A 20,237-nucleotide genomic window follows, 5' to 3' on the forward strand; every position below is an offset into this window, starting at 1 on the left:
ACAATTTAGCCAAAGCTAAAAATTAGCAAGTCAATTTCTGTACTAAATGATCACAAGATGACTACAATACTTTAAATTGATGAGACAAATGTAATACTCTGATGCACCAGTCAAAGCATTTCTAGTGGAGAAGTACTATTGTCATTTTAAAAGGTTCTAATGAGATTTCATCCAGGATATCACGCACAATTCAGTCACCTTTGCTCAAGTAAAACTGAATAGAGGCAGAGAAGAACAGGAGGTGTATAGCAGGGAGACTATAGGAGTTAGCTTGTGTCATATGCTGAACAAGCCAAAAAGAGACATGACTATAAACTCAAGTGTAAAGCAAGCTGGGAAGGTGGGGAGAAATACTACCCAAGACTGGTCTCACATGAGAGGAAGCAGATATAAGTTAGCCAGGAATGAAACTAGTTCCTGAAATTGTAAGACGCTTATAACCACAGTAAGAATATTACTCTGGAATTCCTTCAACAAAATAGCACGAATATACTATTGTTTCAAGACAGACCTTCATCAGCCTATAATTGGAATTACAGGACATGCTTGCCTAACCTAGGAATTTCATTCAGTCCTGTGTTCCCATAGGAAAGTAAAATAACACGGTGTCATGCAAACACACAATCTTTTACTTCTAACCACATATCTTTTTAAAAGGCTATGTCTCATTCCTTTACATTATATTATCTCTGGACGGGCATTTGATTTCTAGTAACAATTACAGCCTCTCTTTCAGAGAATGGTCCTGTACAATAAAAACACCCCCCCAGACCCCTCAAACTGTTTCTCTTCTGAGTCACGCTAGCACTGTGGTGCAATTTTTTTTAATTTTTTTTTTTTTTTTAAGGTAAAAGGTGATCTGTTGTCATTATTTATTTTAATATCTAAAGTTTGTGGACAACTATTGCCATATATGAGAAATGTGAATGTTCCTTAAAAAAGGAGCTTCACAAAACCTAGAAATGAATGACCTTTTCGGCAGTTGTGACTCACCTCTTGCATGCTCCTCCTGACCAGCACCCAGGAGCACCCAGGATGCTTTTCACTAGATGAGGCAATGGTCTTGCAGAAACAAGATGTAAATGATCTGGTAAAACTATCAAAGCGAAGCTCTCAGTAAAGAATAAATGACATTATGTCTTCAAATTTCTTACTTACTCATTTCCATGAACAGCTGTCTCTTCTCTGCCATTGTCCTCCTCCTCTTCCCACTCTCCTCAATCATTCTGAAGACAAAAATGGCAAACATTGTTTGTGCTAGAATTTCTGTTACAAGAGCAACTTACTGTGAACAACATTATTTTATCCCTCAACTGAAACAGTTTGATTATATTTGGTAAATGAAGAGACCAGTAGAAAGACAGACATCTCTTCATAACGATCATATTACGTAACAGAGAGATACACTTTAGACTCATTAATACGTTTTAAAGTGGTGCACAGTACAGGAAACATTAATTCCAAACATTTTAGTTGCTAATCTTAAAGTTCGCAGAACTCAGAGCTGCATAGCAATATCATGTAAAGAATTCCTTTTTGTTCAAAGAGATTTTGTTTGCAAAATACAAAGCAAGCAAGACCTCTCCATGAGCAGTTGAGCCAATGAAGTGCAGAGCCCTACAGATTTGCACGTTAGAGACTTCGGTGTTCAAAAGGAGAAAGTGTATTACTTTCCTTTCCCTGGCTGACAGAAATCAATAACACTCCTCTTTCCTGCCTAAGGTTTTTGTGGGGATGTTGGTTTTGGGGGTGGGGACTTGTGTTGTCTTTAAACAAAACTCGTAAGAATTCATTTAACTTTGAAACCTGATGCCCAAGGTCAAGTCATATTTGTCAGGGAAGTAAAGATCTTAAATATAATTAAGGTAGAAAGAAAAACAAATGTATAGTTTGGTCACACAGGCCTCCCTTTCTTAGGAAAAGAGATTAAAGAAGCGACAGCAACATAGCGGAACTTATACCCCAAGGTAAGGAGGTATAGGGATGATTTAGTACCTCTTGCGGCTTACTTCACTATGTAGTCCTAAAAGACAGATGCTAAATTTCAGTCAACTCCAGCGAAAAAAAAGCAACTTAATTCAGTATCAGTGTAAAATTTCACTTAAAATTACTACATTGTATTATTCTTTTGTTACCAGATTCACCAACTCATTAAATATTTTTTTAGACATTAAAAAAAGCGCAAAAATACCAAACAATTATTCTACAATTACACAAGAATCTAACTCTAAGGGAGTTAGTCAGCTCACCCTCATGCAACATGGCAGAACAGATTTCATTAGGCTTAAATGTCAACCAAGGAAAAAAAAAGTCCTGTCTTGGCAGTTAATATATACACTCTGATTAACAGTTTCCCTCAGCAGTTGTCCATTGCCTGTTAATTATTCCCCAGTGAAGATCTCGCAACATATATTCATCTTGAAAGCCACCAAAACCTTTTTCCTTAACTGTTCATAAAAGGAAAATAAGCGTATGGTGGTATATAGTAATCTGCAAATATATTTTATTTCCTTATTTTTTCCTACTTTAGAAAACCATAGACTCAGAACAAATGTGCTTCTGTATTTTATTTTTTTAAAGGAAAAAACCTCAATGACGTTTTTGCAGATATGTAAAAGTTTCTTTTTTTCAACTTCCTGAAATAAATTCATTTTATTAAGTTAAATAAATATATGCAAACGGAGTGCCTTATCTTCTCAACCAAGGTCCTTCACAATGCATTATCAAGCTGTACTTCACTGTAGACTGAAGCAGGTGTTCAAAGAGCTGGGCACTGGGAAACTTTGGCCGTACGATTCATTTTGTTCACCCACAAGTTCCAGCTATCCTCATACACTGCCCCAAGCTTAAGAGTTTCTGGAACTAACTAGTATTCTCTTTATTTCCTCATCACTTCAAACATGCATGTCATCTCGAAGAATGCCAGTTACTGTACCAGTAGTAAGCTTTATTTCAAGCGCTAGCGCCTCTCTAAATTCCACGAGAGATTGACTCCAAAGGGTAGATTAGTTATTTGATCTTTTAAATTGTTTTTAGTAGAGACTATTTTATCAAGGCATAAGGGACAATACCACTTGACTCTTCTGCAACACCAAAAAAATAAATCATGATAATATTAGATCTTATTGTCCTTGGGCTTTGGGTGCATGTGTCCCTCATTCCACCCTCCTAACCCCCTGCTTCCAAACCAATCTCATTTTTCTGCAAAGCTGGAACCAGTCCCCGAGGAACTTGCCTCACATCAGAGCAGCAAGACAGTGGTACTAGAGATACCGTAACTGTCGTTTCTCCTAGCAATTACCTACCGGAGCCCACGGATTCCAGCTAAACCCATGAGACAGGCTTCCTACCATGCTACCACAGAAGGCACAGAGACGTGCTACCAACCAGCAAGAAAAAGGGTACGGCAATGCCAGACGCTCCCATTCACCACCACCACTCAAGAGGCTGTGCAAGTAGCACAGACGGGGCTGAGGAAAGAGCTAACGGCAGAGATGAAGCAGGGTATGAGACTAATACTGTATATTAAGGGCTGCAATTAATTTTGCTGCTGTCTGGTAACATGTACGTTTGAAGTCATGATATTACCATGACATCAATCTCTTTCCCTGCAGACACTTTACTGCCTTGCAGGTGTTAGGACTTCAGTTTTTTTAAGAGGTCATTCAAGCTGCATGGACCACAGTCATAAAACACTATCATACATAATTCACAGCTAAATAGGTTAGATTGACCAAGATATACACTTTTAAAATTTTAGAGGAGCTAGTATTACCCTTCATGCTCTCTGCAAAGCAAATGAGTGAATTATCTGTTCAGCAATGTCCTTGAAATGAGACCTGCATAAGTAAACTGGTCTCTCCATGATTATGAAGTGCTGCAGGGACAGATCCACAAAGCCCAATTAACCCATAGCTCAGGAATTATCTTGTACAGATTTTTCAGGTATGGCCTCAGGAAAATCATGTCCTAAGGTATGTTGTCTCAGGTCCTCCTCCAAGTCTCTTGCCTTTCTTGAAGGGAGCAAAAGATTTGAAATTTTCATTAGATGAACAGCTCAACAATCCTGTGCCTGCTCACCAAAAATAATCACGTTACTATTTAGATTCACAAGCTCTCCTTGCTGATTCTTTCCTGCTATTATCTGTGACGGGGCAAACATCTAGGAAATTATCTTTCTGGACCAGAGAGTTACACGTTCTAAAGACAAATAGTTAGAGTGGAGAGAGAAGAGAAACTGGCAGATATTTGGAAAATTTGTGGAAACTACATTAGTCATATGAGATCTATTTGAGTAACTGACAAACCCATTTTTAAAGCCTGAACAATCAGATACAGAAGGATCCCTTACTGATGAAGCTGGGAAGAAGAAAGATGGAAAGTCTATATTCACCTTCGCACTTTAAACCCATCTCAAGTTCAAAACAGGAATGAACTAAAACCAGAATAACTGCAATTATGCTAAGGATGCAAATTAGTGCTCAACATCACAAAACAAGAAAGGTAAACCGCAGTTTGTTCTGCAGTGTTTTTTTGGTTTGGTTGTTTTGGTTTGTTTGAACAGAGTGGGGGTGTTTGGTTTGGTTTTTTGGTGGGGATTTTTTTTGGTCTTTTTTTTTTTGTTTGGCTGGTTGGGGTTTTTTTTGGTTTGTTTTTTTGTTTGGTTGGTTTTTTTTAACATTTGTGGCACAATGCATGAGAAAAGTGCCAAGAAACATGCATGGATTGAAATGACAAGGCAAACAAAAATTCTCAAGATGGATGTTCACCTTACAACAGATATAGGTGGAGAAAAAACGCTCAATATATTTAGGTACCAACAGAGGACAATGTGAATGCACTGGGGATTCTCCAGTATCACACCACATTTTTAAACAGGTACCTATGAGGGTTTTTTCATCCAGTTTTGTCCTTCACATTTCATGATAAGCTGCTTCTAAACACTTGGTATCTACATCATAGAATCATAGAGTAGTTTGGGTTGGAAGGGATCTCTAAAGGTCATCTAGTCCAACCCCCCCTGCCCTGGGCAGGGACATCTGCAACTAGAGCAGGTTGCTCAGAGCCCCGTCCAGCCTGACCTGGAATGTTTCCAGGGATGGGGCATCCACCACCTCTCTGGGCAACCTGGGCCAGTGCTTCACCACCCTCAGCGTAAAAAATGTCCTCCTCATATCTAGTCTAAATCTACCACCGCTTCAGTTTAAAGCCATTCCCCCTTGTCCTGTCGCAACAGGCCCTGCCAAAAAGTCTGCCCCCATCTTTTTTATCAGCCCCCTTTAAGTACTGACAGGCTGCAGTAAGGTCTCCCCGGAGCCTTCTCTTCTCTAGGCTGAACAACCCCAACCCTCTCAGCCTTTCTCCATAGCAGAGGTGTTCCATCCCCCCGATCATTTTCGTGTCCCTCCTCTGGACCCACTCCAACAGGTCCGTGTCTTTCCTGTGCTGAGGACCCCAGAGCTGGACGCAGTGCTGCAGGTGGGGTCTCACCAGAGCAGAGTAGAGGGGCAGAATCCCCTCCCTCGATCTGCTGGCCACGCTGCTTTTGATGCAGTCCAGGGTACGATTGGCCTTCTGGGCTGCGAGCGCACATTGCTGGCTCATGTCCAGCTTTTCATCCACCAGTACCCCCAAGTCCTTCATCGTTCTTCAAAACGTCAACAGATGGGCAATGCTTGGGATAAACAGTATACATAGACCAATGCCTATCTTAGATAACAGTACTGCATTTTTGTGCTCTCTCTTTAGCATATGCTACCATTTTAGTATGTGCTAACTATATAGCATACACTATGTGATCACTCTATGCTGAAGAAGTTCCAAGTCCATGCCTACAGTAACCAGACACTATATTGCTACAAAAAGGACAGCAGCAACATGCATCTAAAACTGTCAATACTTTACATTGTCAACAGAAGAAAGTTCTTATACGTTCACAAAATGTCAGCTTTGGACCTGAAGATTTCCATAACAGGAACCCAGACCAAGTCGGTTGGACTTGCCTGTTGGAAAAGGACCTGGGGGTGCTGGTTGACAGCCGGCTGAACATGAGCCGGCAGTGTGCCCAGGCGGCCAAGAAGGCCAATGGCATCCTGGCCTGTATCAGCAATAGTGTGGCCAGCAGGAGTAGGGAAGTGATCGTGCCCCTGTACTCGGCCCTGGTGAGGCCGCACCTCGAATACTGTGTTCAGTTTTGGGCCCCTCACTACAAGAAGGACGTCGAGGTGCTGGAGCGTGTCCAGAGAAGGGCAACGAGGCTGGTGAGGGGTCTGGAGAACAAGTCTGATGAGGAGCGGCTGAGGGAACTGGGGTTGTTTAGCCTGGAGAAAAGGAGGCTGAGGGGAGACCTCATCGCTCTCTACAACCACCTGAAAGGAGGTTGTAGCGAGGTGGGGGTCAGTGTCTTCTCCCAAGTAACAAGCAATAGGACAAGAGGAAATGGCCTCAAGTTGCGCCAGGGGAGGTTTAGATTGGACAGTGGTTGAGTCACCATCCCTGGAAGTATTTAAAAGACGTGCAGATGAGGCACTTAGGGACATGGTTTAGTGGGCATGGTGGTGTTGGGTCAACGGTTGGACTCGATGTCCTGGTTTCAGTTGCCGACTGAGGTTAAACCACGACACTCGATGATCTTAGAGGTCTTTTCCAACCTCTATGATTTCTATGATTTCTATGATTTGAGTCATAAAAAGAACTCAGATAAAATGCTAAAGAGGGCTTTAGAAGAAGTCATTCTTAAAAGCCTTATTTTATTGCGAAGTTCTACTAAGAGAATAACAGCATGCTACTGGGCCAAACGCACCTTGCCAATGCAGTATCGTGTCTCCAAAAGGAACCCAAAGCAGATGTGCAGGGAAGAATACAAGAATGGGGCACGCATGCAGTAAGACTTCCCAAGAACTTCCTTTCAAGTTCCAAAAGTTTGCAATGCCAAGACTTCCTGAGTCAAAGTGATTCTCCATATTTAGTAACCACCAACAGCTTTTTCCCCCCCCACAAGCCTGTGTGTCTGTCCCTTTACCGCCCATCAACTTTTGACATTCACAACACTCTGCAGCAAGAATTCCCCGAGCATGAAAGCCACAGCTCAACAAATCACCTCCCTGGATTTTCTGCACCTGCCTCCTCCTATCAGATTCACAAGCCTCCTAGTTCTTCTACAAAGAGATATGGAACAATCAATCACTATCCACCCTCTCCATGACATTCATGATTTTATAGACCTCCAACATATCTTCTCCCCTGCTGCCTCTCTTCCACATTGAGGGATCTCAGCTTATTTTGTCATTCCTTGTACTGAATGCACTTTGTGCTCCTCTGAGTCCAAATCAACACACGCATATCAAGAAAGCTGAGCAGCCAAGGAAAGGTCAAACAAAGAGGGGTGACTAAAGCAATTAATGTGCATGTAACTAGGAAAAGCCTAGGATGGAAAACCACAATAGACTGAACAAGGAGGTGAGAAGTAAAGATGAACAGAGATCACGGCTTTGCACAGGAATGACTGGAATGGCCATGAGCAGCAGAGCAGAACACACAGAACATTACTCAACTTGGACAAACTGAAAGATGAGAGGTAAGAATCAAAATTGCTACAGACAGCAGAAAAAAACAGCTTTTCCAAAAATAAAGTAACTCTGAACTTAAGTTTTCCTCTATCAATGAAATGTAATAATAAAATGCATTTCATTTTCCTGTAGCTTTCGGTACATGTAGCTACATGCTACCTGAAGGTGCAAATGCCTACAAACATTAGAACTTGCAGATGGAAAACCCACGCAGGAATCAATACGGATTCAGAAGATGAAATTAGGAGGGAGTTTTAATAGAAAACTACCCCAAGTATTAATCAGACTTTAATAAAAACAACAGTAAAGACTGTATCTTAGTGCATGTATTTAAAGGGGAATGGCCAAGACTGAAAGGGAAATGTTAAATTCTAACTTCAGTGTTTCTTTAAGCATAGTCTTAAAGTGCATACGCAAATACCAGAAATGCCAGAGAGCTTTCTGTGGTTTTGGCCATTGTACAAAATGCCCGACCTCCATCCAGTCTGAGCCTTTCTAATGCTAGACAGTACAATTGTTTTCTATAGACTAGGCCTAATGACTTCTTATTTCTTCCCTTACGCTTCCTGCCATCTACCCTTTGGGTGCTTCAAAGGTAAAGTTCATCAAAAGAGTCTATGCATTAAGATACCAAGACTTGGGATTAGTAGTGTTTAATTAAAGAACCTGCTTGCTTCCTTCCCCAACTCTAAATCACCACTGAACCTCAGAATAATTACACAGAAAAGCAAGGTTCCCCAAAAGGTCCTTGCAGCAAAAAACATCTCACCTGCCATCAGAGATACTTCAGCTTCTTGAAAGCCAAGCAGTTTGAGATCCAGACAATACTTCTTGCTATTTGTATAAAGCTAGAAATCAAAACCCTCTGGATTTAACAGAGAACTCTAAAACTCTTTCTAGTTCGGTTCAGAGATGTTATGCTTCAATTATTCTGAAAAGGCTGGATTTTCCTTTAAAGGTCAGGGTTAAAATTGTAGTTCTGAGTCCTGTCTTCTCTATGGTTCTTCTGTGTGATTGAGAAACCTGTAAAATTCCATTCTGCACTCTTAGAAATTTGTAGGGGTGTGGATTATGTTTCTATTTAAAATAAACAAATAAAAGTATGACCATACTGTGTCAGACCAAATCTTTCTGCTTCTTCTAGACTCATTACTGGCTAGTTCCATTTTATGCTTCCTCCTGCCTCCACCTGTTTTTGTATCGGACAAGACATGAACAATCCTCAGACATCATCTCTTTTCTAGGCAGAAGAGTCTGGAGACTAGCTGTTTCTTGCACAGAAACCACTCATGATCTATCTTCATCATCTTCTACCACCCCTTTTCTTGCTCCATCACCTGCTTTCAGAGATGAAGGAGAAACAGAACAGAGTATTCAATATGTAGGCACACCACTGCTTTATACAGCAGCAATAATAACATTCTTGTCTTCTTTTTTATTTTTTAAAAGACTCTTAATATTCTATTAGCTTTTTTTTTTTGGACCATGACTGGTCTGAAGCTTTCACAGCACTATACTAAAGCATCGGGATACTATACCTAAGGGACAGTTCAGAGCCTAGGAGCAGACATATAAACTAGGACTGTTTATCCTCTCCCTTCTCTCACCCCTTTATTTGCATAACTTTCCATGCCTCTACACTGGACAATAAAAGAGGAGATGAAATTCAACTGCTAACAGAGTCCTTCTAAACGTCTTAAGAATTGGCTTGCCTTTTTAATACAATTTCCTTCAGCAGACACCTCACTGTTTACCCTCTGGTCGCTTACCATTTGTGATTATACACTGTTGTTTATGACAGTGACAGAGTTAACCTGGAAATGGTGAGACTACAAGGAACTGATCTCTGACTCTTTAGCTAAATTTGTCTTCTGCCCAAAAATGTAACCTTGCTCTTAGAGTAGCAGGATATGTTTTTCGTACCTCTACCCTATACTGTGGCATTCTTAGCAGTAAGATAACGTGTTAGTCTGGTTTTGTTTTCCTTTCCCTTTCCCCACCCCAGTGTTTTCCAAATTAGAAATCTATATTGTGTGATATAAAACAAACCTATTTTCTCTCTTGCTAAAAAGACACAGAAGTCATGGTCAAAGTAAATACTATACTCGCAACTGAATCAAAAGAAAAATCAAGAGGTCTACAGATTGCTTCAAGTGCTAAGTGAGACTACCAGATTTTCAAAACATACCAAATTGGTGCACATATAAACAACTGAAGAATAATACCGGAATTTAATTTCTTTAGCTTTAATAACACTCAATTCAACCAAAGGCCGAAACTTCCAGTACTTAAAGAAATATGCCTGGACACAAACCACCTGTATTGCCACCAGTCTTTATCAGAGGGGAAGAATCTAAAATCTGATAAAGATGTGAATTTCACACACAGAGGTGTTTCATGATGAACATCCTGTTTTGCTATTCTAGCAAAAGCAGTAACATCAAATAACTGACTCTGCTTCCAGTCACGGTGATGTGACAGTGAGTCTACGTTATCTGTCCTGGATGATTTCCATAGGTATTTCTTCCTCAAAAAGCTTTTTGTAACCTTTAGCAATCCGGAGAGGAACTTGCATTACGACAGCTCTTGGTTCACTTAAGAATAAGGACTAAGAGCAGGTTCAACCTACTGCATTTTTCCTTAAAGGCTGTTAAAACCAGCTGCAGTTGAATTTGCATGCCAGAGCCAATCTCTTCTGGCTGGATGTCTCCCAAGGTTTCAAGGATTCCGATAAGCATGGAGAGCTGGAAATAAACGTTAGTTCCACAGATTTTGGTCTTCCCATCAGTTCTTGCTCTGACAGCACAGGCTAAATTTACACTCACCACCTAAGGTGGAATTACAGAAAACTTGCAAGAGAGCATGCAAGTGCTCTGCTCAAGTCTGACTCAGTGAAATACAGGATTTCCTCCCTGCAGTGAGAGAACAGTGCTTGAATCTAAAGTAAGAATGGTGCTGGTTCCACAGAATATGGTCCTGCTTTATAGCAAGAGGCAGGAACTTTGTTTAAGGAAGAAAATGTGAAACCAATAGGATGAACCCAGTATGGGCAAAGAGTTTATCTTTTAGGTGCCAGAGAAGTCAGTATAGGTACTAGTACTGACTGCAGTCTAGAAGTCTTAACAGTCGATGTGCTCAAGCTGAAACCAGAAATGGAAGTTTAAGAGTTGAAGGTACTGCTGCAGCCAGCACCCGACACCGTGCAGATTGGGTTTGCTGATTTAACTTCAGAGAGATTGAAAGTAAGCCGCGACCTGCTCCAGTTTCAACTAGTTCTGTCATAATGCATCTGTTCAACTTCCTTTTCAAAGTGTTCAGACTAGAGGCTGAGGCTGTTGAAAATTACCGAGACACTGTAATATTATAATGATAATTTATTTTTACTTACACTAAGTGTGTGTATATATCTGTATGTCTATACACATACACAAAAAAGGATATTTTTTTTTTACTGCAATGGGAAGACTAACCTCAAGTCCCATGGAAGATTTTGGCTCACAATGCCTATTATTTAAATTAATACTGTTGAGAATCAGCAAAGAATTATCTGCACTGCAGTAAAATATTCACTAAACCTAGTTTAATTATTACTATATATCAGAAAAAAATCATTAAATGCTGACAGCTATTTGTATATACTTGTTGCAAAGTAATGTTCACCTTAAAGCACAAAAATTGTGTAAGATATGGTACCTTACAAAACTAGTTGAGTATGTTTGATGCAAACTTTCAAGAAGTTTACTATTTCCCTTTATCCATCCACCTTCTCCCTCTCTCAATAGCTGCAATTCCTGTTAATATTCCATTCTTCTGTTTCACAGTTCTCCCTTTTCCTTACCTTTAAAAACTCTCTCCCACACCCACAACACACGCATGCGTTATAGATGTATACCTGGCTGGATAAAAACCAACAATATAAATAAAAAATAAAACCTAATGACTGTTTTCCCCTTTACTTGCTCTAACAGGTTCAGCCACTGATGACTCTGGATCACACATTTCTGTGGTTTTTGATCCCGCTTGCAGCTTAAGCACAAAAATGAACGCAAGCAAGCCACTCTGGAGATTGTTAGGCCAATACTACAGGACCTATCTTAAAAGGTTTCGCTCTTCTTGGAGCTCATCAGCTGTAGGTAACGGCCTAAATAAGCAGCTTTTCCTCTTCAAATCGAAGGGAGGGAGACAGACTATGCAATTAATCTCAGCTAATACAGCAGCCTTTATATTCTTGCAGTAACTATAGCCAGCATCTAAGAAGTCACACTTCCATTCTTCCCTAACTGCTATTATATTAACTTCCTACCACGTTAGAGACTGTAAACTTAAACTTCGTCATTTGGGTTCCGTATCTGCAATTTCAGGTGCTTCCTCACTGCTTTTTGACTACTCTGATTTAGTCACTAAATCAGTTAATTAGCTGAGAGTTTTGGGGGTTTTTTTTTTGCTTTAAAGTCAATTTTGTTTTATTTTGTATTTCCACCATTAAGATATACTCCAAAAGAAATTCTGATGTTTATGATTTGATAACCATTTCCAGACATTGGTTTGCATTGAAATGCAGCCTCATCAGCCAAACAGAAGAACACAGAAATACAAGTTAATTTATGAGTTATTAAATGTGAGTTTGTTCAGATTCTTGATGTTGCATCTTACTAGCAGGAATAATATTTGATATCTCTGATAAGACTGCAGTTCCTGTGTGAGGGTAAAATTGTGCTTATACCTATTTATGTTCACAAATAACTTGTAATAAAAAAAAAATCAGAATACCAGTTTGGGGCACATGTTTATCTTAAATGTACTCGATACACAGTGAAGGAAGTTTACTAACTTTCTGCCAATTTTCTAATTAGAAGGAACACATCTTCACGGGTGGTTTAAAGAAAAGCTTTCATCCCTTGTCAGTTCATTCACTTTTAAAAATTTCAATGAACCTGTCATTGAGATGAAGATATTGAATAAAAATTCAGGGCGTATCTGTACTTGCAGAAAAAGTTATTGCTCTCGCATCTGGTTTAGCACCTCAATCATTTGTTTTGGGCTTCTAAACTTGTATGGCTTCAACGATCATTTGACTTAAATAATTTTAAATACTTTCTAAATTGTCATAAATGCTTTGTTAAAGTATAAAAACAAATTTATTTATGATATAAAGGTGCTTACATTTCTTCATCTTAGATGGATTTCAGTAAAGAGACGAAGTATTTTTACTTTTTCTTTACTAAGAATTTGAACAAAAAGCCCACAAAGATTGATTTCATTCCCTCATCTCCCTCTCTGTCTATCCAAAATGTCTGATGCTGTCTTACTAATTTCTTTGTTCTTCATCCTTTTTTGGTTCATATTCTGATCTCCCTTTCATCAGCAGTCAAACATTAATATATGTAATTGATTAAAAGTATTCCTTCATTCCCCTATGCCTCTTACTAGGAAAAAGAAAGCCATCTAGAAGTTATTTCAGGGGGACACATCTAATGCACTTAGACCAAAACCCAGGAAGACAAAAGATAAGCCTTTTATACTTATGCAAGTAGACTGGCAACATCTTCTTTTAAAGTATATTTTAACCATTTCTGATAATTCTCCCAGTTTAACTTAAAATTTCAAAATCTGTTCCCATCAGTGTGTGGGATAAGTAATTGAAGCATAAGCAATTGTGCACAAAAGTATTAAAAATACTTTAAAATGTTACTTCTGTATCTACAGCAACAGGAGTAAACCATTTGTTCAATGCCCAGAACAGGAAGAAATCCCTGCCCTAAAGAATTTACAGGTCAGGTGCAAGACTCTAGACGGGTTGGTGAGACTGACAGTAGGCACTGTATGTTAGTAGCCTACTTCTTGTGAAGTTTAAGTCACAAAAACAAAGAAAGCTTTAAAAGAATACTACAAGGTATTATTTTAGGTACATAGCAATATATATCCATTTTTAGTAGACAGGGAATTGTTAAGCATGGGGAACAGGAAAACTGCAAGCTATTAAGGACAACACTGCGTGTATAAACACGTAGAGAATCATAGAATGGTTTGGGTGGGAAGGGACCTCTAAAGGTCATCTAGTCCAACCCCCCTGCCGTGGGCAGGAACATCTGCAACTAGAGCAGGTTGCTCAGAGCCCCGTCCAGCCTGACCTGGAATGTTTCCAGGCATGGGGCATCCACCACCTCTCTGGGCAACCTGTGCCGGTGTCTCACCACACTCAGCGCAAAAAATTTCTTGTGCAGTCAGATCTGTTTTCCAGCAAACTAAAGAGAGGATGCATAGAAGTCAGGACACAAAGTGCCTAGAATACAAAAATGCTTTTCTTGAATAGGCAGAGCGCCATCACAAATTCTTATTTTTGTTTATTGTCCAAAGGCCTGAGGAATAGAAATAGGTTTTCACAACCTGCCCTGTTGATTTTGAGGCTGAAGTTAAAAGTAATGTCTATACGTAAGATTTACCATGAGCCTGCAAACAAGAGCAAGTTTAGCAGTTAAAATTGTTTCCTTAAAATAAAGCAGTGTTAATGTTAGATAAGATAAATGAAATATTGCACCATGATTTTCAAGCAATAAGAAGTTGGAAATATCCTAATTAATAGCTTACCTCTCCCTCTCAGGAAGGGAAGACTCATCTTCTTTGTAACACTGGAGGGGATTTCTCTGCCATCTGTGCTTCCCAGCTTTTCCAATGTGATTCTTACAAAACCCTTTCTAGCCATTTTAATCTGCAGGTTCCCAGAACTGCTTACTAGAGCACAAGAGAGAATTCTAAAATTGCCTCTTCACCAAAATGAAACAGCTATTAGGAAATGTTTTGAGTTACATTTTTTCCCTTTTCTCTATTAACCTAGATTAACAGAGTGAGAAATGCACCACCAGCAGGATAACATATGCGTGAACACTGACAGAATGCAAACCAACCCTGATCTCGGGCTGGCGGATGACAGTATGGACCATAAACACTACTCTCCTCCCGATCCATCCACATCGGTATCAGATAATACCATTTTCAGCATCTGTCATCACCTCTAGTTCTCTATCACCTGCTACCATCTTCACCAATCAATAGTTATCCACCCAAGACCTTCCCACCTCACTTCAGATGTAATGACCTTGGATTAAAAGTTTCAGCACATCAGAAAAAGTTCACACAAACAGCTCCTTTGGCACACCTGTAGAGATGGTAAATTCCAGTCAAAGGGGTAGTGACAAACACCTGGAAACATGAACTACTTCCACTATCACAACTGAATTAGGGGGAAAAAAGCTTACCCAAGCTTAATTCTTTACATAATGATAATTTTATCTCCTACATTAATTTAAAATGTAAAAACATCCTCACCAACTTCAAGTCTACAAAGTTATCGGGTTTTTTTGAAAAGTGTTAAAAAGTTATTAAAAGGGTATAAGAGTACAGAATAAGGAATTTACCTTAATCTAAACTTAAATGTATATCTGCCATTTGCCACAGTCAATGGGAAAGTGAACATATACGTAGTCCCAGGTACAAGACGACCTTAGTTTTGTCTGAGCTGCCAGAAACATGCAATACCTCCTTCAAAAAATTGGCTGTACCCAAACTACTTGTCAAAACCACCAGTGCCTCCCTACTGCCTCAGTATTTCCTTTGATGTGATCATTCTATTAAAATATAAATAAACACACAATAATTAAAAGATAAGATTCCATAAGCACTGCAAAAAATGTAATATAAACAAACAAACAAACTCAAAGAATACCATTGTGCTTTTTACGTGGCATTCTGCCTGCCCCCAAAGCACCTCTCTCCCTGGATGTAACTCTACCGTGCCTACACAGCTAGGTTGCCCCACTGTGCAATCCTAGTTAAGCTTCTCAAGACTTGCAGGCTTGCTCATATTGCAAGGTATTAAAAAAACCCCAAGCCATATTTTGGTTGCATCCATTGGGTAACCAGGGCAAGAAACATTTTAATGTGCATACTTCATAGCACACCTACTTCCAAATAATTTGCTGTCTGCTCTGCTATACAACCCGTAGGATCACAATCATACAGCAAGTTAACTGATACTACTACCCAGTCAAGTTTTCTTAACGTTTATTGTTGCCATGAGTTTCTTCTCATAGTCTATTCAGCATTAACACAGAAAACATAGTACAACTGGAAGCTTCATCCCTACCCTGCCTCCCATCCAACTTCTCTTTGCAGACTATATTCAAAAAATCCCTTTTAGAATATCCAGTCCTCCACATTCAGCTCTACATGGTCTTCTGTTGCTGTTCCCATGTACACGTCTGTAACACATGCGGAACTCTGTCAGCTTCCTTTCTAATCACCTATGATTCAACAGCATTCCAAATACCTGACCAACTATGGACACAAATGAAGTTTTTTCTTTCTTTAAGAAAGGAAAAACAAAATAAGCCAATTGTAAAACTTTAATTGATCGTGCTTGCCATTGTCTTTTGTAAAACGAAGAGCTTTTGTCCCTTAGCTTTGTCATTTTTCCTGTTTTTAAAGAAATTTAAATTAGGGACTAGGATCCCTCACTGTTTGCTTTATGGCAAAACACCCTCCTCATTCCTCCACCTCTTAAATGAAGTAAAAAGCTGCATTTGAAAGCAGCAAGACTGATAAAGACTAAAGAATACCTCACACTTGCAGTCAGTCAATAACTACTTACAGTAGAGTAATTATGATTTTAAGTTTTTTGTAACTACAATACACACTTTATACATCCAGTCTTTTTAAAATTTAGATATGAATTGCTGTCATAATTCCATTCATTTTCAAAGAGATACAACTGTCCAAATAAAATTCCACAACAGATATCACATTATAAGATCTCCTATCACTTCTTCCAGATTTAGGTTGCCTAAAAATGTTCATTGGTGTTAAGTATTTTTATAAATCTGTATTACTTAAGCACAGCTGAGAAGTTAAAATACTTTCATTCCTTCTAGTAGTCCCTGAAAGCCCACAGGACTGGAAAAGACCCATGAAACTATTTAAGTTTAGCCACCGTTTATCAGTAGAAACCTGTTTAAACACTAAACCAAACATACACAATACAATCATGATTTCTTCTCCCTGGTACTCAAGGGGGGAAAAAAAAAAAACTTAATACAAATATTATGAATTCGAACCCTTATCACCAGATAACATAACCCTGAAACCACAAAGTAAAAAAAAGTAGCAGTGATAGATAATGGTAAGAGAATCAGGCTGTGCTGTGAGTGGTGGAATGCTGAAAGCCAACCCTTCACACCTACTGGGAAATTGTCTCCGTTCCTATCAGGTGATGTATTCTGAAACTACAAGGGTAGTGTCAACACTACAGACTACCATGTTTGAGCCAAGAGAATTATTTACCTTTCCTTTTAAAAGAAGTTCTAGGAAATTATTTGCAAGAAGTGCCTTATCTGAATACATCATTTAGGTTCTATAAAAGCTTGTAACAGACCAGCCACGTGAAGCCAGACTCTCTGAAGTATGCAGACAGAGTATGTGCTGTGCACTCTGGTTAATGCACCAACTAATCCCCAGGTCGTTGGTTTAAACTTCAAGATTTGATTTTCTCCCTCTTCAAAAACTGTCGGCTTGTACAACGTACCATAGATAACATATGACCATGGCTACAAAGAATTGTAAGTTGTCACTCTTAATGCCACCCTGCGGTACTCAGTGTGTAATATAATTAAACTGATGGAAAAATTATGCCTTTTTATCAACCCTTTATGATATTGGATATATCCAGTCCAGTTATATATCCAGTTGGGGTTTTTTTTATGATATTGCAAAAGCCCCTGTTCTTGCATTATGGATTCTTCCTAAGTTTTCTATACATCTGCATCACTTAACTTCTTAAAATTTCTATTATTATTAAAACATCTAGGTTCTGTGATAAACCAGAAGCCTGAACGTATTAGCTGCAACATATGAAGGAGTTCACCGTTCTAAATAACCTACAGCCTAAGAAAAGAAGCAGTCTGCTGCAAACAAACAGGGCGTTGGAGACAATACTGAGCAGCCTGCCAGCAGTCTAAATGCTATCATGGCTTCCGTATTCATCACAACAAAAACTTTAATGAACTATGAGGGAGGTGTCACAAGACGCTTACATGGAGGTCTACTGGATGTGCCCTCTTAAATGCGAGGTCATGTAACAAGCAGGCAACAAACCGGCATCCCAAACACTGGAGTGGGGAGCTCCCTTCCTGGTACTGAACGAGACCTCAGTGGCAGATTGGGGATAAATCATCAAACAGCTACAAAATGAAGACAAGAATCCTGCGTATGATAATGATAAGAAGCAGAAACCCAAATAGGATTTAAAGAGGACAATACGGTCAAGGCAATGACCTAAGCAAGCTACCCCTGGAGTAGCATCCTGGACAGATGAAAGCATAGCAAGAATTTAAGGGTCGAAGGAATGGTGTTGCTGGTAACATGACACGAATTGACTAGTCTGGAAAAGAACTTCAGAAAAGACTGTAGTACAGGCCACAGACAGCCTTCGCAAAATGTACGTGTTCTGGTGAGGGAGGTTACTGCTCAATCTGCCCTACACTGTCTATAGTGATTAATTCTCCTCTTTCCAGCTTCTCTAAAAAGAAAGTCTTCAGGTCAGTAGCATGTTTGCCCTTTTATCTAAATTCCCCATTAATCCAAAATATCCTTTGGAGAAGAGGAAACACAAAAAGCAACAGTCTTAAACCAATGCTTTTGGGTTACCTCCTTTCCTTTGGGTGTACGTTATGAAATCATCTAGCAGCATAGGATCATACACACTTACCAGGGAAAAGAAAGAAAGGGGAGGGGGGGAACCCCCAATTCTTCAGTCCAGCATTTCCCAACTTTTAAAACCTGGAACTGAGACTTCTGACTTTTTGAACCACTGTTTCAGGCACGTGGAATGTTTTGTCACTGGGCAGCCACACCAGAGAGAGCATCAGACTATATAGTCAGTTTTAGGAACCAGAGTGAGGAAAGAAAACTGAAAGTACAAAGCATTTTTAAAGGGCAGTCATGCACAACTGCTGACCAAATTCTAACTTTAATAACTCAGATTCTATTAGACATGGATTTTCAAGCAGCACAGAAACAACTTTCAAAGTATCCTTGTGGTGCTGTCCAGCCCATTCTCGCTGGCTCACCAATCCCCTCTGAAAGAAGAAAGTACGACGCTGGTGCTCTGCATACCACTAAGGGTCTCCTAGGTCTCCATAAGAATATCCATCAGCTTCACCTTCCCCAGCTAAGGGATCTGTTGCACAAGAATGCAATTGTGTGGGTTTTTTTTTTAAACAGGATTGCATCTCACATAGGAATATTTTTACATGTCCAATACCTCACATAAAATGCAGAAATCACTACTTCATACTGGAAGTTGGTCACAAATGAAAAATTTCAATATACATTATGTGAGTGTGAACAAACAGGTCACTGAAATCAGTTACGTAAGACAAGTTTTTAAGTTCAATACCACAGGTAGTCACAACAGATCACATTACCTGAATTACCCTGAGAAGTCTCTCAGGGCGACTTCCACTTTCCTGGGCTCAGTTCCTTCTTCAAACATTTAAAGACAATCTAAAAAGATGGGAGAAAAAGCCAAGTTTTTTTTCCCCAAGAAAGAAGTGGTTTTCCACAGAAAAATACACACACCCCCCCTATTTTGCAGGTACAACTGTGATTATGCTACTTTTGCCCTGATTGTGTCTCCTGTTAATGAGCCTGCAGATTCTGCGTCTATGCGAGCATCTGTCTGCCTCAAGACGAAACAGTAAGACACAGCCAAAATCACTCGGGTGCCAGGACTGCTCCCGCTGCCAGCCAACAGGCGCCACAAAGAGAGCAGCGACGACGGACCGCGGGGCAGGCAGACCCGAGAGGCTCTCTCCAAGGTATCCGGGGCCCGTTCAGGAGCGCCCGACGCGGCAGCTCAGCTCTCCTCCGCCCCAGGCCTCCCGCAGGGCGCTCCGCTCGGCACTTTCTCCGCGCCAGGCCCGCAGCCCGGCAAACCCCGCCACCGCACCCGCGGCTCCCGGGGCCGAGGCGAGGGGCTCCGGCTCGGCGCTGCCGCCAAGACCTTGCAGGCAGGAGGGGCGCGTCCCGGGCCTGCCCGCCCGCCCGCCGGTCCCTGCGCCCTGCCCGGGCAGCGGCGGAGCAGGGGCACCCTCCTCCCTACAAGGCCCCGCACCCTCCCACCCCGCGGGCGGTAGCGGAGCTCGCAGCGGGCCCGCCCCGGCCCCGCTAGCGCCTGCCTCCGTCCCGCCGAGCACGCACCTCTCCGGGGGGCGGCGGTCGAGGGGTCCCGGGGCTGCCCGGGCGCGGGACGCACCGTCCGGGCGGGCTGCGGGCTCCGGCCGCCGCTCGCCGCCGCCGGCTCCACGGACACGGGCGGCCAAACGCCTCAGCCTCCCCGCTCCAACGGTCCCCGGCCGCCTCGCGGCGCCCAGCCAATCCGAGCACGCCTCCGCAGGGGCGCGCGCACCCCCGCCAATCTGAGCCCGCGTCCCCCTCACCCCCTCCGCCGCCGTCAGCCAATCAGCAGCCGAGGCCGCCAGCCCCGCCCCTCTCGCTCCGTGCTAGGCCGCCTGGCCGCCAATCACGAGGCGGACGCTTCTCCGGCGGCGGACGTGCGTGCGCTCACCCCGCGCGCTCCCCCTTTCCCTCAGCCAATCGGCGGCCGAGGCCGTGCGC

The 20,237-nt window shown here is 41.2% G+C and overlaps 1 protein-coding gene across 16 annotated transcripts in view; it reads right to left on the minus strand.

Annotated features, from left to right (window-relative positions):
- The window catches only part of DTNB (dystrobrevin beta), a 222,173-nt gene extending 202,289 nt beyond the window's left edge, over nucleotides 1–19,884 (minus strand). For 15 of the 16 annotated variants that reach the window (XM_076332466.1, XM_076332465.1, XM_076332461.1 and 12 more), the window contains exons 1-3: nucleotides 19,821–19,884; nucleotides 19,046–19,124; nucleotides 1,159–1,226 (exon numbers count right to left, since the gene is read on the minus strand). In XM_076332466.1, coding sequence (XP_076188581.1) covers nucleotides 1,159–1,225 — 67 coding nt within the window. In that variant the 5' untranslated portion in view covers nucleotide 1,226; nucleotides 19,046–19,124; nucleotides 19,821–19,884. Of the gene's footprint in view, nucleotides 1–1,158; nucleotides 1,227–19,045; nucleotides 19,125–19,820 lie in introns of those variants that run through there. The other variant, XM_076332467.1, reaches the window with a different exon arrangement.
- Between the last annotated feature and the right edge of the window lie 353 nt (nucleotides 19,885–20,237).

Source organism: Aptenodytes patagonicus, chromosome 3, assembly GCF_965638725.1.
Source record: "Aptenodytes patagonicus chromosome 3, bAptPat1.pri.cur, whole genome shotgun sequence".
Lineage (NCBI taxonomy): Eukaryota > Metazoa > Chordata > Aves > Sphenisciformes > Spheniscidae > Aptenodytes > Aptenodytes patagonicus.